At 46.5% G+C, this 21,962-nt stretch overlaps 1 protein-coding gene across 1 annotated transcript in view; it reads left to right on the top strand.

Annotated features, from left to right (window-relative positions):
- The first annotated feature begins 2,689 nt into the window (after positions 1 to 2,689).
- Positions 2,690 to 21,962, top strand: part of XDH (xanthine dehydrogenase) — an 81,958-nt gene continuing 62,685 nt past the window's right edge. Inside the window, exons 1-2 of the mRNA XM_030557368.1 lie at positions 2,690 to 2,766; positions 21,519 to 21,576. Coding sequence (XP_030413228.1) covers positions 2,713 to 2,766; positions 21,519 to 21,576 — 112 coding nt within the window. The 5' untranslated portion in view covers positions 2,690 to 2,712. The remainder of the gene's footprint in view (positions 2,767 to 21,518; positions 21,577 to 21,962) is intronic.

Genomic DNA, 21,962 nt, shown 5'->3' with positions numbered 1-21,962 from the left:
ACCCTTACCAATGGGCATGACCCTAAAATATTCAGTACAGAGCCTGGCATTACTTAAATAACATGTGATTTACACATTAAATTGTCAGTGTTCTTTGAACATACAAAGAACATCTTGCATTAGGGAAAAAAAAGGATTAGGAAACTGAAATATACTTGATCTTTAAATAAGTACTCTACATGTTTATAGTGTTTTAAGATGGCTTTGATACATTTTGGTTTTGACTTGTTACTTGCAATACACATGGTTTTGACTTGTCACTTGCAATATTACAAACCAATTTTAAAATGTTACGTTGAATTCGAGGTTGAATCTTTATTACATTAGGATATTGTATATGTATGTGACACACAGATATATCGACCGATGTAACAGATTTCCTGAAAAAGAATTGCCTCAAGGGGAAAAAAAAATTGTGACCCATCTAACACTACCATGCAGCCAGTGCCACTCCAGGCAACAGCGAAGGAAGCAGGTGCCTGGGGTGGCCAATAGAAAGGGGTGGCATGTCTGTCCGTTGTCAGGGTGGCACGTCCAGACCGGCGGTGGCGGCACTTTAGTGGCAGCTCAATCAGCCTTCTCTGGATGGGCGGCAATTCGGCAGTGGGTCCTTCACTCATTGTCTTCCTCTTCGGCGGCTCTTTGGCGGCAGCTCAATAGTTTTTTTTTCCCCCGCTGCTTGGAGCGGCAAAAAAGCTGGAGCTGGCACTGCATACAGCAGAATAAGGGATGCAAGGAAACTGGTCTCAACAGCACTTTCAGCACCCCTTCAGAATGATGCACAGGGCTGCCTCCAGGCACCAGCTCAGCAAGCAGGTGCTTGGGGCGGCCCATGGAAAGGTCCCTTGGTCCCTCTCTGAGGGAAGGACCTGCCGCCGAATTGCCACTGAAGAAGAAAGCGGCATGGTGGAACTGCCGCCGATCGTGACTTTTTTTTTTTTATTTTTTTCCCCTGCCGCTTGGGGCAGCGAAAACCCTGGAGTTTGGCTCTGATGATGCACATGCATTAACTGCAAATGTAATCCAGGCCAAACTGTGTTCAGCCCCATTTCACGAACCTGCTTGAGCAAGTCTTCCAAGTTCTCTGAAATGGGGGCTGAACGCTGTCTGCCCTGGGCTATGCTGGCATTTACACAATGTGCTGCTGAGTCAATGCCGAACCCACTGCTGACAGGTATTGTCCTCAGCACTCCTACTGAGAGCCCATGAAGTAGAGTGCAGAAAACAAACAAGTGCTAGTAAAATAATGCATGCACCAGTGGTGGCTGCTCTGACAGTCTGCCAGAGTACTCAAGATGACCCTGCTTCTGGATGCGGTGGTTGTTTTCAGTTTCTTAGTTTCACTTTTAAACTTGCTTGAGCTGATCAGAGCAGTTGTGGAAAACAGCTGGAAGTGACTCTTTCCCAGGTATTCTGAGGATGCTAAAGGCAGTTAATACTAGTAAAACAAAGTGCTTGGAAGTGACTGCCTATAAAGAAAGGAAATGAACAAAGGAAAAGTTACAGAAAGCAGCGTAGAGCAAAGAAGATTCGTCATTACACAGTGACCATTTTTCTCTTCTTCGATTTTTGGAACTGTGTTGGAACCTACAGGGTAATTCACATGGAGCTAGAAATTAAGATGATGATGATGATTCCTAGGTAAAGAAATGCACAGCAGCACAAGCTTGCCATGCCTTGGTGGAGGGCTTTGTGGAATGCCCTGGAACAGCCAATGAGAAGCCAGGTTTAAAACCAAGGAGAAATGACAGTCGTTTAACAGAGAAACTGGGGAAAAAACAAAAACAAGGAAGGTGAACACAAATTCGTACCCAGGGAATTGACTGTTTCCTTTTCTGTCATGCCACATGCCAGACCCACATAAGGTAAGGATACAACAAACTAGTAGGGCCAAGCCCTCGGAGCCAAAATGAGAACATTATGCCTAGCCCTTGATCCTCAAAACATTTAAAACACTTGTGATTTAAGCGTGTGAGTTGCCGCATTGCCCTCTGTATGGCTACTTACATGCTTAAGGTCACAGGTGCTTAAATGCACAGCTGGATTGGGGCATAAGGACCTAGTTATCAGTAGTCCTTTATAAGCATGCAGAGAGTGTGTTTTTATTTTATTTTATTTTTTAAAATTCCTTTCATATGAAAAGCACTGGAGCGTTACAAACTGTATGCGAAAAAATGATGAAATAATCTCACAGTGACTCTGCTAACTGATCTCTGTATATGAAGTAAAAATTAAGAGGGGGGAAAATTGATGCTGAGGTTGGTTGTTGTTGGAAAGGGCAAGTATAAAAAAATCACAAGTGTTCTTGGTTCAGTGCAGTGATAATGGTTGGAAAAACTATGTGGAACTCAACACAAAATGCTGTTAATTCTGTAAGCTCTAATAGAGCCAGATTTTGGGTGCATCAAGCATGGCAGTGTCTTTCTGAATGGAAATGAAATTAAATAGTTTTTCAAATTAATCTATTGCTATATCGGGGGCAGGCCACTTTATTCTTTCAGTTTCTCCTGTTCTATCATTACTGCTGCAGAAGCACTAGCCACTTGCAGCTGGCATGCCTCCAGATAGATTCTTATGCAACTTGGGGTGGAAATATGTCAAACATTCCTACGTCGACACACATTGCATGTCTTGATGCCAGTAGTGCTTACTTTCTTATAGTGTGTAGGCCTGCTCTGTGATCTCTAGAGTGAATTTGGGCAAGTGCACAGGATGGCTTCAGAAAGGACAACCGATCAACTGGTTTTCTTTGTGAACGGCAAAAAGGTAAGGGAGATTCCAACTTTTTAATTCTCTTTGCTCTTGGATCCTGGCTGTGTTAATCATTTTATCATATTCTCTTCCACTGAAGTTTTCTAACAGAGCAGCAACAACAACCTTTAAAGTTTGGGCTGTATCATAATAGTTCTATGGATAGAAATTCCATGCTTGAATAATAAAAGTATAGCAGCAGGAGTCTACTACTGACCACCTGACCAGGATGGTGACTGTGATTGTGAAATGCTCAAGGAGATTAGAGAGGCTACAAAAACAGAAAACCTAATAATAATGGGGGTTTCAACTACCTCCGTTTTGACTGGGTAATGTCACCGTAGGACAGGGTGCAGAGATAAAATTTCTATTCACCATTAATGACTGCTTCTTGGAGCAGCTGGTCCTGGAAACCACAAGGGGAGAGACAATTCTTGATTTATTACTAACTGGAGCGCAGGATCTGGTCCAAGAGGTAACTATAGCTGAACTGCTTGGTAATAACAACCGTATCATTAAATTTAACATCCTTGGGGTGGGGGGACAGATGCCAATGAAACCCACCCACCACAGTGACATTTAACTTCAAAAAAGGAAACTACACAAAAATGAAGACACTATTAAATGGAAATTTAACAAGAACAAATTAATAGAGACTCAAACTAATTGTATAAAAAAACAGTAAGAGAACAAATAAAATGCCACAATGGCTAAACAGCAAAGTAAAAGAGATAGTTAGAGGTAAAAATACATCCTTTAAAAATTGGAAGTCAAATCCTACTGAGGAAAATAGAAAGAAGCATAAACTCTGGCAAGTCAAGTGTAAACATATAATTAGGTTGGCAATAAACAAACAAACAAACCTATTTGTAAAGCAACTACCAAAATACACAAAAACTAATAGCAAAAAATCTTTCAAGTACATCAGAAGCAGGAAGCCTCCCAAACAATCAGTAGGGCCAGTGGATGGTCAAAGTGCTAAAAGCAGCACTCAAGGAATACAAGGCTGTTGCGGAGAAACTAAATGAATTATTTCCATCGGTCTTCACTGCAGAGGATATGAGAGACATTCCCACACTTGAGCCGTTCTTTTTAGGTGACAAATCTTAGGAACAGTCCTGGATTGAGGTGCAGTGGAGAGGAAGTTTTGGAACAAATTGATAAATTTAAATAGTAGTAAGTCACCAGAACCAGGATGGTATTTATCCAAGACATCTGAAGGACCCCAATATGAAATTTCAGAACTACTAATGGTGGTATGTAACCTATCGGCTAAATCAGCCTCTGTACAGATAACTGGAGGATTGCTAATGTACTGCAGATTTTTTAAAAAGACTCCAAAGGTGATCCTGGCAATTGCAGGTCAGTAAGCCTAATGTCAGTACCAGGCAAAATGCTTGAAACTATAATAAAGAACAGACTTATCAGACACATAGATGAACAAGATTTTCTGGGGAAGAGTCAATATGTTTTTTATAAAGGGAAATCATGCTTCACCAATCTATTAGAATTCACTGAGGCGTCAACAAGCATGTAGACAAGGGTGATTCAGTAGATATAGTGTTCTTGGACTTTCAGAAAAGCTTTGACAAGGTCCCAAATCAAAGGCTCTTAAGCAAAGTAAGCAGTCATAGGAAAACAGGGAAGGTCCTCTCATGGATCAGTAACTGCTTAAAAGACAGGAAACACAGGGTAGGAGTAAATGGTAAGTTTTCACAATGGAAAGAGGAAAATAGTAGGGTCCCTCAAGGATCTGTACTGGGACCAGTGCTGTTCAACATATTCATAAATGATCTGGGAAAATGGGGTAAACAGTGAGGTGGCAAAGTTTACAGATGATACAAAATTACTCAAGATAGTTAAGTCCAAAGAAGACTATAAAGAGTTACAAAGGGATCTCACAAAACTAGGTGACTGGGTTACAGAATGGTAGATGAAATTCAATTATATAAGTGCAAACTAATGCACATTAGAAAAAATAATCCTAACTATATATATGAAATGATGGGATCTAAATTGCTTCTGTCACTCAAGAAAGAGATTTTGGAGTCATTGTGGATAGTTCTCTGAAAACATCCACTCAGTGGGCAGAAGCGATCAAAAAAGCTAACAGAATGTTAGGAACCCGTAGGAATGGGATAGATAATAAGACAGACAATATCATAATGCCACTACACCTTTACCCCGATATAACACCGTCCTTGGGAGACAAAAAATCTTACCGCGTTATAGGTGAGACCACGTTATATCAAACTTGCTTTGGCCCCCTGCCCCCGTTCCTTGTTCCCAGACTGCCCCCATCCCTAATCACCCCTAGGACCCCACCCTCTACCCAACACCCCTGTCCCCTGACTGCTCTGACCCCTATCCTCCGCCCCCTGACAGGCACTCACCAGCAGCGGCGGGAAGCGGAGCAGCCTGGCCCCAGTCCACTCCACCCTGCCAGCTCCCAGCCACGGCGCTCCGCTTCCTGGTGTCGGTGAGTGTGGAGAGGTTGGGAAAAGGATGCCCCCCCCCACTCACCTACAGTGGGAAGTGGAGCGACGTGGCCCCAGCCTGCTCTGCTTTCCTTGCCCCGGCTCCAGCTGTGTCACTGGGGGGCAGCTGGTGAAAGGTCCTGCACTCACCTGCGGTGGGAAGCAGAGTGCCACGGCTGGGAGCTGGCAGAGTGGAGCTGGGCTGCTCCGCTGGGAGGTTGGGGAAAGGACTCCCTCCGCAGTCACCGGTGGTGGGAAGCGGAGCAATGCGGCCCCAGCCCGCTCCACTCTGCCACCTCTCAGCCACAGCGCTCTGCTTCCCATCGCAGGTGAGTGCGGGGAGGTTGGGGAAGGGACGTTCCCCCCCCACCCCGTACTCACCTGTGGTGAGAAGTGGAGCACTGCGGCTGGGAGCTGGCGGAGTGAAGCAGGCTGGGGCCGAGCTGCTCTGCTTCCACCACTGCTGGTGAGTGCGGGGGGAGGGGGGCAATCCCTTCCCCCAAGCACCCTCCCCTGAGCGACACGGCTGGGGCAGGGGTGAGGGAAGCAGAGTGGGCTGCTCCTGGCCCCCCGCTAATCCCCCAGGCCACTCTGGGACTGCAGGGCCCCCAAAAGTGCCCTCCTACAGCTCCTGCCCCCCAGACCCCAGGAGGCGGGAGCCCCTGAATGCCCCTGAGACCCTCTGCCCCTTATTGACCCCCTTGGCCCTGGCCTGGCCCAGCACTGTTAATGCTGCTCAGAGCAGTGTGTCAGAGCTTTACTGCCTTGTATTCAAACCCGCCTTATATCGGGTTGTGTTATATCTGGGTAGAGGTATGCCCACATTTTGAATACTGTGTGCAGTTCTGGTTGCCCCATCTCAGTAAAGATATATTAGAATTGGAAGAGATACAGAAAAGGGCAACAAAAATGATTAGGACTATGGAACAGTTTCCATATGAGGAGAGATTAGGAATACTGGGACTGTCCATCTTAGAAAAGAGATTATTAAAGGGGGCTATTTGAGAGGTCTATCAAATCATAATGATGTGGAGGAAGTGAGTAGGGAAGTGTTATTTACCCCTTTACATAATACAAGAACTTAGGGTCAGCTGATGAAATTAATATGCAGCAGTTTTAAAACAAACATAAGGAAGCACTTCTTTACATAATGCAGTCAACCTGAGAAACTTGCTGTGAGGGGATGTTGTGAAAGTCAAAAGTATAACTGAGTTCAAAAGAGAATTAGATTGGAGGATAGGCCTATCAATGGCTATTAGACAAGATGTTGAGGGACACAAACCTATGCTCTGGATGTCCCTAAATCTCTGGCTGCCAGAAGCTGGGACTAGGCAACAGGAGATGGATCACTTGATAATTACCAAGTATCAGAGGGTAGCCGTGTTAGTCTGGATCTGTAAAAGCAGCAAAGAATCCTGTGGCACCTTATAGACTAACAGACGTTTTGGAGCATGAGCTTTCGTGGGTGAATACCCACTTCCTCAGATGCATGTAATGGAAATATCCAGGGGCAGGTATATATATGTGTGCTAGCAAGCAAGCTAGAGATAACGAGGTCAGTTCAATCAGGGAGGATGAGGCCCTGTTCTAGCAGTTTCTCCTCTCTTGGTTTTCACACCTCAACTGCTAGAACAGGGCCTCATCCTCCCTGATTGAACTGACCTCGTTATCTCTAGCTTGCTTGCTAGCACACATATATATACCTGCCCCTGGATATTTCCATTACATGCATCTGAGGAAGTGGGTATTCACCCACGAAAGCTCATGCTCCAAAACGTCTGTTAGTCTATAAGATGCCACAGGATTCTTTGCTGCTTTGATAATTACCCATTCTGTTCATTCCCTCTGAAGCACTGGTCATTGTGGGAAGACATCGCTGCACTTCAATAGCATTTCTTAGAAAGTTACTTTACCATAAAAGTAAAGATATGCACTAATTTTATGTAATTACCTGAAACTGTTTCAATAGCCAAAGCAGATCTGATGTGTGTATTTGTATATATAATATATTCAAGATGACTGTGCTTCAAGGTAGGCAATAAGAAATTGAATTCCAGTCAAACATTCATCCCATCTGCATTTAAACATCTGGAACACAGTTTACAATCAAACTGGTTTTGCACTAATAAAAACACATACAGTGCACCGATCAGATACCAATGATCACCCAAGAGGTGGCTGCCTTTCAGAGGTGGGTGGTGTGATTCCTGCACACAGTGGAAGCCTTTGAACAGTGAATTCCATTTTTCACACCATTCCCTCACTCTGCAGAGGTTTAACGCTAACCAGGATTGTGGTCTGCATCCTGCATGCACTGAAACAAGTCAGGACTGCCACTCCACTGCACTCTCAATAGAATTTACCTATGTCCATGTTCAATGTGGGGCAAACCCTGCCTCTCTTTTTATGGCCATTGATACAATGAGACCAGTGCAGTGCTACTGCCCGGAGACTAGCATGCTGGGAAGCCATGTCGAGGTGTGCACCCCCTGTGCACTGTGGAGCACAGATCTATGGAGATTGCTTGCACACTGCTCAGGAGTAGAGCAGGAGTTGGGGCTGGGCCAGAGAATCAGTACACTGATTCACTGGCCTTTCTTTTCCATGGAGCGAACGTGCTGTATGGTTTCTAGGTTCAGAGGCTGCAGTAGTGACTGTGCTGCTGTTCTGCATTCTGGGGGCAGGATTTCTACCATCCCAGTTTTCACCTAACAAGGCTGTGCGCTGTGCAGTTAATCAGCTTGGCTGTGGTGTGCATGAGGGCAGGATATGACCCTATCCCAGCTAGAGATGGGGCTGAGCTGTGAGTTTGATTCCCAATCTGGAATTGGATCCAAACTTCCCTAAGCTTTTGAGGATGTTTGAAGTCATGAGCTCTGGTGTGTACCTATTACAAAGAGTGCACTGAGCCATGACATCTGGATCTGAGCCTACCCAACGTCTGAGGAGAGCCGAGGTTTGGTGTAGAGTGTTCTGGCAGATGCCATTCTTTAGTTCTCTGGTTGGAAATAAGCAGCCTCATGATCAGCCCCTATGCAAGTGTGTCAAGACATAACACAACAGAAGGACCGAGTCAGCAGAGAACTTGGTTGGTGGCAGTCCTCTTTCATTGCCTATTGGAACTGTAATTGTAAGGAGTTGCTCCTGAAATCAATGGGGATTATTTCATTTTGCACTGTGCAGGAGTATGGGTGTGAGGTACTCAGATCCTATTTGAAGGATCAAGTACCCAAGCAGACAGACAGAATGAATATTGCGGTCCTATAATGCTACACACTGTGCAACACATAAGTAAGCATTATTTCCACCCAAAGAGTTTAAAAGCCAATTAGAGATGATACAAATGAGCCTAACAAACAGTTGGAGGGAAGACCCGAGGGAGGACAAAGTAACGGTAATAAATTCATGCAGTTACATAGATTAACAGTGTTCACAGCAGTGTCATAAGGCAGGGCCAACAAGAGGGGCCTTGTTCTGATCTCACGGTAGTTTTACCCCGGGGGACTCTATGGAATGCAGTGAAGTCACTCCTGACTTACACAGGTGTGTGGTCTGATTCAAGCCCTAGGTTTGATCCCGAGTGGTGTTGAGCACCATAACTCCCATTAGGCCTGCTATTCCTCCTGCTTACACAAGTTTTACGTTTAGGAAATGCCATTTACTACAATGGTGTTCATGCTGCTTTACAAGGATAGGAGTAAGAGGCGAATCTGGTCTATTGACTTGAAAAGGAGGTGCGGTGAGGGTGCCCAGCGTGTTATGTATTTGCTCCAATGATGAGGAGCCACTTCCATTCCAAGGCCCCATCTTGGCAAAGATTTAACTTTCGTGAAACTTACGCACATGCTTAAGTGCTTTGTTGAATAACTGGTGTCTAAAGGCTTTGCTGAATCAGGGCCTAAGCCCATATTTTCAGCCATTTACAACTTCCCAAATAATGGCCATTTGGTGATGAGACTAATTGTGTTTATTCTTGGTCCACAATTGCATATTTTTAGGATAGTCTCATGAAAACCTATTTGGCCATTTTGGGTTTATTGAAGCATTAAGAAAATTGTCCAGTGGCTTATTTTTTATGCCTGGATAACTCAAAAAGAGCTTTGCTTGCAAGGGCCAGGCCGGGCACGTGCATAGACCACAGAAAGGGAAGTGGATTTTACAGTGCTTGACAATAGTGTGATCCAAAAATAGTAATTCTCAGAATGATCTGTAATAGGAAACTGCTTCTCATTACTGAAATAAACACATAATGAGGTACCATTTACTGCAGGTGGAATGGAGGCCACTAGCCACTGAAGGCCAGAATGGCAGCCATGAATACTGGCCCCAGGTTGGGAGAGGGGATTCTATGCCCCTACTCACCAGAGCAATTCTCACACAAAGACTTGCAGGGTTGCAGCCTGTTTACTTGGGCTTTGTGTGTGTGTGGCAGGGGAGGGGGGTGAATTTCACCCGTCAGTTTCAGCAATTGCTTAGTGGCAGTGTGGGACGGAGCTCTCTGGAATGTAGGTGCCTTTTTGATTGAATGCTTATTTAAAAAAACAAATCGAGGTTGTGAGATGCGAGCCCCTTCTTTCAGATTGTTGCAGTGAAGACTTTAGAATTAGAATTCCACAAATTCAGGAAACTCAGTGTGTTGGCGTATATATCCAGCTATTATAACTAGTGTTGTGTGAAAAACTAGGCCCAAGGGGCCTGATTTGCTGTGGGAATATGAACTCTGAAATTCAGGACTTTTGTGTTATTATAATGTAATTATGACTACCGTACGCTTTTAAAAATTATAAAATGAGTATGTTACAATATGAACCAACTTTGTGCATCGTACTGTTTAAATTTGGTCCCAGTGTAACCTGAAAGGCTCAGCAGCATGTTAACAAAAACCTGACTTTGCAAGTATGTTACTCTACTTTCCCAGATCACGTGCAGAAAACAGGTTGATATGCACCTTCACACTGATGCCATTACAATCTTTGCAACTTTGTCCTTGAAAGGAGCCAACATTACTGAGATATGTATGGTAATCGGGGTGAAATTAACTTAACGGACTTACCAGTATGCAGGCTGGCTGGGCTTCTGGGCAAGGGGCAGGGCCTCTGGCAGAAGGGGCAGGGCTGGGGCCAGACTCCCCCAGCCAGCCCTTTAGCACTGCCTGTCCCACACTGCTTAGGACTCCAGTGGCAATTTAAAGGGCCAGGTGCTCTGGCTGCTGATGGGAGCCCCGGGCCAGCTGCTCCTCCCCGCCCATCAGCGGCTCTGCTGGTACAGTCGCTGGGGCCACTTTCTTACTTGTGTGCCATACCAGATTGTACCATCTTACTATCACCTTTGATGGTAATCCCCATACTTAATATACTTTCAGGGGAATGCTGCAAATACATCTGTGATGCCAGTCACTTGAAAAGATTATATTTGTAAAGATTTCAATAGTGATGAGTGCCAGAGTCCATTTGCCAAGCAAATTATCTGTTTTATGGTCACAAATATAGGAGCTGTATATGTAACTGCTGCCCAACTACATTTTTCAGGAGCTAATTATAAAAATGTGGGTCTTATGGGAACAAAAACTCGAAGTACAGAAGGTGGTTAATTATCTTATCTTGAAGGGGGGAACACAAGGTTCTAAAAGTGCCCCTTGCTTGAATCAGACTTTCAAAACTGAGAGAGATTATCTTAAATAAACTGTAACGATTATACTTAGGACTCTGACATTATAAGAGTCAAGAATACATTATCACACCCTATATGTAATTTTATTGGAAATGTGCCTTGATACTCTATTAATAGTGATGGAGCAAAACAAGCCCTGCAGGCCAGAAGAAAACAAATGAAGAGCTTTGATTTCTGACCACAGGGAGAAGGGTCAAGTAGAACCTAGTTTTAAATCTAATAAATTAGGTAACAGTAAACAACATCATTAACAATCAAGACTGAGTTGACTGAAATTGTGCAGATCAAGATTCCACACCAAAATCTGCCATTTCCAGGTTCAAGATGATTATTAATGTAAGCAGAGTCAGGATAAGCTCTACCCTGACATCTGGTGGAAAGAATATCAGAGAGTGTATTTGCATAGGCACGCCTACCCTATCCCAGACTGCCGAGCTGTGGGACTGCTTGGTGACAAATGACTCACCCTCAGTTGGGTGGTACTTGCTAGACAAGGGACATGGGTTCCAAAACCCAGTGAATTGAGAGAGGCTGGTGACAGGTATCTGTGCCTGGTGGTGCAGTCTCCTTGTGGAGCCAGAAGCACCAGTTCCACCCTCTCCTCTCTCCACTGTGGAATGTCAGAGTTGATTTTTTTTATTCCCTCAAGAATCTAAATACAGGTTACTGAGCTGAACTCACTTTGGGCTAATGGTGCACTAGCACTGAGGCTCCCCTACTAAGAGCTGAAAATCACTAAGAGTTGAAATCACTAAAGAGCTGAAATTACTGAGCTGAGAGCACTGAGTACTGTGCTAACTAGTGGGGGAGCCTGAAGATATACTGTGGAACAGAGCAGCTGGTGGAGTGGAGCAGTTGCGGGGACGGCTGGAGCGGATCACGGGACAGCTGGTGGCAGCGTAGCGGCTGGCAGAGCGGAGTAGCTGTGGGACGAGTGGAGTGGCCCACAGAGCGAGCGGAGCCGAGCAGTTTGCAGAGAGAACTGGAGCAGCTCATGGAGCAGAGCAGCAGGTGGAGCGGAGCAGTTTCTGAGGACGGCTGGAGGAGCAGAGTGGAGCAGCTGGTAAAGCGGAGCAGTTCGTGGAGAAGGCAGAAGCATAACCCACGGAGAGGCAGGGCAGTTGGCCCCGGACCACGTAAGGTGCACCTTTCTACCCAGGCTGGGGGGAGGGACCTCTACAGATAAACTCTCGAACTCTGGGGTGGCATTGACCAGAGACTTTTGGGTTGTTGGACTTTGGGGTGATTGGACTTAAAACCCTAAGGGGAAAAAGGACAGTGCCAAACATACTTGGAGGTGGGTTTTTGTTTATGGTTTGTGTTATAACCATGTTTGTGGTGTTTCTCCAATGGGATGCCGCATTGATTCCTTCCTTTATTAAAAAGATTTTGCTACACTCAGACTCCATGCTTGTGAGAGGGGAAATATTGCTTCCTAGAGGCGCCCAGGGGGGTTTGGTATGTGAGTGTCCCAGGTCACTGGGTGGGGGCTCGAGCCAGTTATGCATTGTGTTACTGAAACGGAACCCCTGGATACTGAACCCGGCCCTTGTTGCTGCCAACTCAGAGGGGCAGAAGGGTTACATTTTTGGGGGCTCGTCCGGGATCCCTGGGTCAGTACCCCTCGCAAGCACCTGTTGAGTGTTCCACTGTATTGGGAAAAATTGTGTTTATATTTTGAGGAAACTACTGTTTGTATAATGGCTAATATGTCGGGTTTGTTGGGCCCCAGTCCTGCAGCCTCTAGCTCAGGGGCGGCAGACTCAGCCTATGATTGGGCAAAAGCACAGGGGCATATATTGGAAAAGATTGTGTTGGCCTATGCTACGTCGAACTCTTGTCGTAAGTTAAGGTTATTTGATGAGGAAGAGGAGTTTGAACTCTTGTCGGAGCATACTACTGAAATGCTGCGGGAGTGGGCCGTACCCGATGTAGAAAAGCGACGATGTCTAATAGAGAGCCTTAGTGGCCCAGCATTAGATGTAATTCGCACCCTGAAGCTCACTGACCCTGAGGTCAGTGTGAAGGACTGCCTAGAGGCCCTTGATAATACCTTTGGGAGCGCAGAGGGCCCTGAGGACAGTTACTGTAAATTCATTAATTCCCGACAGCAAAGGGGTGAGAAAATTTCAGCCTATATACAGAGGCTGGAGAGACTACTTCAGAGAGCTGTTATGAGGGGAGCAGTGACTGCTGAGCAGATGGATCAGACCAGACTGGCTCAGGTTGTAAGAGGGACTCAGTATCGGAACCCGATCCTACTTCATCTCCGACTAAGAGAACGGCAGGAACATCCCCCAAGTTACTCCCAGCTGATAAAGGAGGTCAGGGAAGAAGAAGAAAGGCAGGCAGCCAGCGAGTGTTGGGAAGCCCAAACATTGGAACCAGCCAGCACGATGCCACCGCCAATGGCCAGTGTACTGATGGTGAGCACCACAGAGGAACTTGCCCAACAAATGCAGGTCCTGACAGAACGGATAGCTGAGCTGCAAAGCTTCATTGACCGAGCTAAGATTTCCAGGAATAAGGAGCCTCAGACTGTGATGATAGAGAAGTCAGTATCTAGAGTCACCGTCTCACCTCGCCGAATGGGGAAAGGACAATTCTTTTGCTACCGGTGTGGTCAGGATGGGCACAGTGCTGCTAACTGCCATAAGGAAGAGAACCCCTCCTTAGTGTATGAAAAGCTGAGGATTAATTGGAAGAGATCCAGTAGCTGCCAGAAGGTCTGAGGACGGAGGCCACCTAGGCCTAGAGGATTTGAAGATTCCCCCAGAAGAGACCATCCAGCTGGGATCCCTGCAGGACTGATAGGCCCTCGAGCAGAGGTCATGGTGAGGATTGAAGGGGCGGAGTGTAAAGCCGTGCTTGACACTGGATCTCAAGTGACTATTATATTTCAGTCATTCTACCAACAGATGCTTAGGCACCTGCCCATACAGCCACTGACTGGCATTGGTCTGTGTGGCCTCAGCATGGATGAATACCCCTATCAAGGGTATGTCATAGTGCACCTGGAATTCCCAGAGGAGGTTGCTGGGGTAAAGCAAGAGGTGGACATCGCTGCCTTAATATGCCCTGACCCGAAAGGGACCTCTGATGTGTCTGTGCTGATAGGGACCAACTCCAGCCTCTTCAAGGTGCTCGCGGATTACTGCAGACAACGGGCTGGGGACCAGTACCTGAGTACCCTGATGATCCATACGCTTTGTGCTGAAGCCTATAGGAAAATTGAGAGCGCTAAAAAGGAGACATCTGAGCTACCGATTGGGGCACTGAAGTACATGGGTACAACCCCCTTAGTAGTGCCTGCAAGGACGGAGCAAGAAGTTCTTGTCATGAGTACCAGGCTGAAAGGCAGTAAAGGGGCATTAGCAATGATAGAGCAGCTGGCTGAAGGAGAGCTCCCGGAAGGAGTGCTGGTCCCCAGTGGAGTCATAACCCTACCTGCTGAAGCCCAGGAAAAGGTGACTATACTGATTACTAATGAAACAAGTAGAGATGTTGTTGTGAGGCAAGGACAAAAGATAGCAGACCTCTTTGAGCCTGAATCAATTGTAAAACCCCAGTGTGAGACTCAAGTGCCAACAATAGACCCAGCAAAGTTTGACTCTGGAGATTCACCATTGTCCGAGGAGTGGAAAGATCGCCTAAGAAGGAAACTTTGTGAAAGATCCAAGGTGTTCTCATTGCATGAGTGGGATGTGGGATGTGCAAAAGGAGTAGAGCACAACATCAGACTACATGACTCTCGACCTTTCAGAGAGAGATCTAGGAGGCTTGCTCTCTCCAAGATGGAAGATGTGCGACAACATCTTCAAGAGCTGGCTGCAAATGGCATCATTACAGAGTCCCGCAGCTCATACGCCTTGCCCATTGTGGTGGTCCGTAAAAAGAATGGGAAAATCTGGATGTGTATTGACTACCGCACCCTAAACCGCCGTACTGTGGTTGACCAGTACACAATGCCTCGAGTTCAAGATGCCTTAGACTGTTTGCTGGGAAGCCAGTGGTTCTCTGTGTTGGATCTTCGGAGTGGATACTACCAGATCCCTCTGGGTGAAGAAGATAAGGAGAAGACAGCCTTCATCTGCCCATTAGGGTTTTATCAGTTCGAACGCATGCCCCAAGGGATTTCTGGAGCACCTGCCACATTTCAACGTCTTATGGAGAAAGTTGTGGGAGACATGAATTTACTGCAAGTGTTAGTTTATTTGGATGACCTGATTGTGTTTGGAAGAACTTTGGAGGAGCATGAAGAAAGACTTCTTAAAGTGCTTGATAGGCTGGAGAATTATGGTTTGAAGCTTTCAATTGACAAATGCCAGTTCTGCAGGACCTCAGTGAAGTATGTGGGGCACATCGTGTCCCAAGAGGGTGTGAGTACTGATCCTGATAAAATAGAAGCACTCACTACATGGCCACGTCCAAGCAACTACAGAGAACTCAACACCTTCCTTGGGTTTAGTGGTTATTACAGCAGATTTGTGAAAAACTATGCTACAATTGTAAAACCCCTCAATGATCTTACCAGGGGATATCAGTCCAGCAAGGACAAATCTAAGACCAAGAATAAAAGGCCTTCCGTGCAGAGACACTATGGCCCCTTCGAACCCTTTGGGCCACGGTGGGATGAGAGATGTGAAAGGGCTTTTCGAGCAATCATTACTTGCCTAACTCATGCCCCAGTCCTAGTATTTGCTGACCCAAGCAAGCCATTTATCCTGCATACTGATGCCAGTTTGGAGGGTCTGGGGGCAGTACTGTACCAGGAGGTGGAAGGCAAGCGTAAACCTGTAGCCTTTGCCAGCCGAGGACTGTCTGATAGTGAAACCCGCTATCCCACCCACAAGCTGGAGTTCTTGGCCTTGAAATGGGCCATCACTGAGAAATTTTGAGACTACTTGTATGGGGCTCAGTTCCAGGTGTGGACAGACAACAACCCACTGACTTATGTGTTAACAAGTGCTAAACTGGATGCTACAGGGCAAAGATGGGTGGCCGCTTTGGCTAGCTATGACTTCAGCATTCAATACCGATCAGGGAGAAGCAATGTAGATGCAGATGCATTGTCCAGGCGTCCACAGGCACCACGACTTGCTGTGATACCCACGGATGGAGTGAGAGCTATTTGCAGTGTAAGTCGCCGAGAGCCGGAGGCCCGTGAGAGCCTTCATGGATGTGTTGCTGAAACTTTGGGCCTACTCCCTGAATGCGTGCCTTCTGCTTCAGTAAACTATATTGCTTTGGACCAATTTCCCTTGCCCATGCTCAATACGGCTGACTGGCAAGAGGCCCAGCTGCAAGATATTGACATTCGTGATACACTACTTGCCAAAAGAGAGGGGCGAGGCCCAGCTGAGGTTGTCCCACCTACCCCAGAGGGCAAACTACTATTGAGAGAATGGACCAAACTAAAACTGATTCTGGGAGTGCTACACCGCACGACCACAGACCCTCTACAAAAGCAACGGAATCAACTAGTGCTGCCAAAAGATTACAGAGCCCTGGCCATGAGGGCCCTGCATGATGACTTTGGACATTTAGGGATGGAGAGGACCCTGGAACTTATCCGCAGTAGATTCTATTGGCCATGGATGGCTGAAGATGTTCGCAGGAAATGTGAGACCTGCGCGCGATGTGTTCAAAGGAAAACTCTGCCCACGAGGGCTGCATATCTGAAGAACATCACCAGCAACAAACCTCTGGAGCTGGTTTGCATTGATTTCTTGTCTTTAGAAGTGGACAAGAGGAACATTGGGAACATCCTAGTAGTGACCGACCATTACACGCGATATGCGCAGGCATATCCCACACGTGATCAGAGGGCCACCACTGTCGCTCGAGTACTGTGGGAAAAATATTTCTCAGTTTATGGATTCCCAGCCCGGATACACTCGGATCAAGGATGAGATTTTGAGAGTCACCTTCTGAAGGAGATGCTGAGGATAGCAGGTATTAAAAAGTCGAGGACAACACCTTACCACCCACAAGGTGACCCTCAGCCAGAGAGGTTCAACCGAACCCTAATGGATATGTTAGGGACTTTGCGGCCAGAGCAGAAGGCAACCTGGAGCCAACATGTTGCATTTCTGGTGCACGCCTACAATGCCACAAAGAACGATGCTTCGGGGGTCACCCCGTATCTCTTGATGTTTGGGCGAGAACCAAGACTACCCATAGATTTGTGCTTTGGTGTATCAGAGGATGGCGATAGCTATGAAACCCATCAGCAATATGTATCCCGACTACAAGAAAAGCTACGGGATGCTTATCACTTAGCTATGTCTGCAGCTCGGAAGAACGCAGACCGCAACAAACAGCGATATGATGCTAGGGTGCATCTGCAAGAGCTCCAGCCAGGGGACAGAGTCCTGCTGCGAAATTTGGGTATTGCTGGCAAACACAAGATAGCTGACAGATGGAAGGCAATACCTTACTTAGTGATGGAAAAGCTAGGAGACCTGCCGGTCTACAAGATCAAACCTGAAGAGGGTACAGGGCAGACCAAAACCGTGCATAGAAACCTTTTGCTCCCTGTGGGAGAATTGGTAGGCAGCCCTTATGAGATGGGCCACAACAGGGCAACTGGGCAGAACGAAGGTGCTGTACCAAAGCCGCCTTCCAACATGGACAGCCGGCCTCCTGCAGCTAACCTACCCCTACTCAGCACATCTGACAGTGAGTCTGAGGAGGAAGACACAACCATGGTGTATCCTGGGATGAAGACAAGATTTCAGTCTCGAGCCACTGAATCAGAAGAGAGCACATCCTCTTCCGCCCTAAACCCTATGGCAGAAGTATTTAGGCCCATTCCTGACATCCCTGAGCCACTGGTGGGACCCCCGTGTAATGACTTACACAGGCTATTGGACAGTGGTGACATACAGATGGAGGATGTCCAGAGCACCTGCGACCCTCCACTGTTAGAACTAGAAATGCAGGAGCCTATGCCAGTATCTGAAGGGAACTCACAGGAAACCTCCCCATCCGGCACTCAAGAGGATGTCCCCCCTACCATAGCAACAGAGATTCTCAATAGGCGAGACAGGGTAATAAGACCAGTGAAACGGTTAACTTACGATGCACCTGGGGTGATTAGTGAGGAGCCTATACATTTAGCACACAGATTTGTGAAAGCTAAAGTAGGCTATCTAATGCCTTTTGGAGGGGACCAATAAGTTGGTATAGTAGGGAATGTGATTTGTCGGGACGACAAATTCTTGGCTGGGGGGAGAATGTAAGCAGAGTCAGGATAAGCTCTACCCTGACATCTGGTGGAAAGAATGTCAGAGAGTGTATTTGCATAAGCACGCCTACCCTATCCCAGACTGCCGAGCTGTGGGACTGCTTGGTGACAAATGACTCACCCTCAGTTGGGTGGTACTTGCTAGACAAGGGACATGGGTTCCAAAACCCAGTGAATTGAGAGAGGCTGGTGACAGGTATCTGTGCCTGGTGGTGCAGTCTCCTTGTGGAGCCAGAAGCACCAATTCCACCCCCTCCTCTCTCCACTGTGGAATGTCAGAGTTGATTTTTTTTATTCACTCAAGAATCTAAATACAGGTTACTGAGCTGAACTCACTTTGGGCTAATGGTGCACTAGCACTGAGGCTCCCCTACTAAGAACTGAAAATCACTAAGAGTTGAAATCACTAAAGAGCTGAAATTACTGAGCTGAGAGCACTGAGTACTGTGCTAACTAGTGGGGGAGCCTGAAGATATACTGTGGAACAGAGCAGCTGGTGGAGTGGAGCAGTTGCGGGGACGGCTGGAGCGGATCACGGGACAGCTGGTGGCAGCGGAGCGGCTGGCAGAGCGGAGTAGCTGTGGGACGAGTGGAGTGACCCACAGAGCGAGCGGAGCCGAGCAGTTTGCAGGGAGAACTGGAGCAGCTCAAGGAGCAGAGCAGCGGGTGGAGCGGAGCAGTTTCTGAGGACGGCTGGAGGAGCAGAGTGGAGCAGCTGGTAAAGCGGAGCAGTTCGTGGAGAAGCATAACCCACGGAGAGGCAGGGCAGTTGGCCCCGGACCACGTAAGGTGCACCTTTCTACCCAGGCTGGGGGGAGGGACCTCTACAGATAAACTCTCGAACTCTGGGGTGGCATTGACCAGAGACTTTTGGGTTGTTGGACTTTGGGGTGATTGGACTTAAAACCCTAAGGGGAAAAGGACAGTGCCAAACGTACTTGGAGGTGGGTTTTTGTTTATGTTTATGTGTTATAACCATGTTTGTGGTGTTTCTCCAATGGGATGCCGCATTGATTCCTTCCTTTATTAAAAAGATTTTGCTACACTCAGACTCCGTGCTTGCGAGAGGGGAAGTATTGCTTCCTAGAGGCGCCCAGGGGGGTGTGGTATGTGAGTGTCCCAGGTCACTGGGTGGGGGCTCGAGCCGGTTATGCATTGTGTTACTGAAACGGAACCCCTGGATACTGAACCCGGCCCTTGTTGCTGCCAACTCAGAGGGGCAGAAGGGTTACATTAATATAACAACTTTTAATATAACATTAAAAAATGAAGTCAGATAAACTCCATGTCAAGTCAGAATCAGTGCTGAATCTTAGGTCGTATCCCCAGATCCAACAAGAATTAAATAGCTTTTTACCTTAATAAATGACATCTAGCAAGTATTAAACATCTTATCTTAATAAATAACTTTCTAAGGTCAGCATTTGGGTATAAGTGACTATTAGTTAACTCAGTATTAGAGATGGACATAAACCAAATCCTGATCCAGGCAATCCAGAACTTTGGATCACTTAACATTTCTTTGCTCATCTGAATCAAACCTCTAAACTTCTTGAGGGTCTCACATCACTAACAGAATTTGTTTACATACGTCCAAATTTATTAGAACATCGTGTTTGGACCAGGGCTTCTGCAGGAGAGACAATGGGATAAACTCCAAGATGCCAAGTGCTTTGTCCCTCCTTAGTCTATGTCTACATTACGAAGTTAAGTCTACTTAAATTATGTCGACATACAGCTACTGCTGTAATTAAACTGCTGCTGTATGGCCACAATATGCTTGTTGTATCAGCAGAGCACATCCACAGCAGCAGCTCTTGTGTTGACACAGAGAACAGTGCACCATGGGTAGCTATCCCACTGTGCAACTAGGCATAAGGTGTTTTGGGAAGGGATGTCACTGCCTCACGGGGCGGATGCAGAGTCACATGATGGTTTCTCAATCCCATTGTTCCATGGGCATCCTACTAGATTGCCAGCCGCTTTTCAACTGCTCTGGTAACCTGCAACCCCACCGTCTCTGTCAGAACGCATGGCTCCTGCATTGCTGTTCAGTATTGTGCTGTGCGTTATGAACACAAGTCTATAGAAGGAGCTCAGTGAAGGGGGTTATTCGGCTGAGGGATACCTTGAAGGAGTCTATTAACACAAAACCACAGTAATGTGTGTTGCCATAGTGTGCTGAGCCTGGCATTGTTTATTTGCAGTGTGCCATGAACCTTGTAATGATTGCTGCGTGTGCCTGAAAAGTAATGCATTTTAAATCACTTCTTAAAGTAGCACCCGGTAATATGACCAAACTGACATTGCTGAACGCTAACACAAGAAGCCCACAGAAGTGTGTGTGTGTGTGAGAGGGAATGTGTGTGTGTGTTTGTGTTGAGGGAGTAAGTGTGTGTGAGAGAGACAGTGTGTGTGTTGGGCAAGTGAGGCAGAAACTGGTGCACAGACAGGCACCTCCCTGAACTCTCACCGCAGCTCAGTGGAGACCAGTACACTGGCAGGGGGGAGGGGGACATCCTGACACCAGGCCCTGCCTCCCTCCTTGGCTCTGCATAGCACAGCAGTCTCTCCTCCCACCACCAGCATCAGCCCACCCTGTCTACTTGCTTTTGTGGTCCTACTGCTGGGGAGAGCAGGATTCCACGTTAATGTTTTGAATCTGTGATTCCCTCCAAGTTCTCCCACAGCTTCCTCTACCCACAGACCCAGGAGATCCACCCCCACCCCTGTAGTCCAGCAGGAGTGCAGTTTGCTGCTAGGGAGCTGGCATGCTCAGCTGGGCAGTAGCTCTCTGTGTTGAGCAATTTCAAAACTTCCTGGGGCTTTGAAAGGGGAGGGGTGCATGTCTGTGTAGCTGGCAGCAGGGCTGTGGAGTTCAAAACAGTGAGCCGAGAAGTCATGTTGGGCATTGTGGGATATTTCCTGGAACCCAGTTATGGCAATGTAAGGACTGCAGCGCCTACACTGACACGGCGTCACTCTAACTATGTAGCAAAAAGCTCTACACCTCTCATTGAGGTGGTTTTATTTTGTCAGCTGAGCAGGAGAGTTAAAAGAGTGAGTACACCTCCACTGTTTTGTTGACAAAAGCTGCCTTTTGTTGACAAAACTGTGTAATCTAGACAAGGCCTTAATCTGCTGCTAAACCTATTTCTGGGATATTCCACTTTCCTGACCTCTCTTGTGCTATATAAGCAGATCTTAAAAGTGACAGGCAGTGGAAGAAGGGACAAAGATCACTGGTGTAATGTCGCTGATGTTAATGGAGTTGCACTAGGACTAAAGTTCATCTTCAGAGTCTGTATGTCTGTCTCTTTAGGTATATAAATCTTGATTATATGTTTTACAATACTTTTCTCTTCTTTCAGGTGGTGGAAAAAAATGTGGACCCAGAAACAACTTTACTGACCTACCTACGGAGAAAATGTATCCAATGTCAGGAAGAACTGTATGGTTTCAAATGGTTATGGCATTTTGTTGTTAACTGTTGCTATCAAACCCTAAACAGACAGCATGTTTTGGGGTGAGAGCTGTATGCTGATTGGTATTATTTTGGACTGTGAGTTCATCAGCTCATGTAAGTTAAGCAGCATCAAATCTAGCTAGTACTTGGAAGGGAAGCCTCCAATAGTTGCTAGTGTTTCAAGATATGACAGGGAGAGAGAATTGTACAAAAAAGAGGCCCATAAAATTGAGAGAATGGTTCATTTTTAATCACATATAAACTGCGTAGCAATTTCCTCACTGACAGATTAAGGCTGTTTCCATTTCTGTTTCAATACATCAAAGCCATCGGTGCAAAGAGATTCCCA

This window comes from Gopherus evgoodei, chromosome 3 (genome assembly GCF_007399415.2).
Source record: "Gopherus evgoodei ecotype Sinaloan lineage chromosome 3, rGopEvg1_v1.p, whole genome shotgun sequence".
NCBI classification, from domain to species: Eukaryota; Metazoa; Chordata; order Testudines; family Testudinidae; genus Gopherus; species Gopherus evgoodei.
The sequence above is the reverse complement of the archived record's forward strand: the minus strand, read 5'-3'. Positions and strand labels throughout refer to the sequence as shown.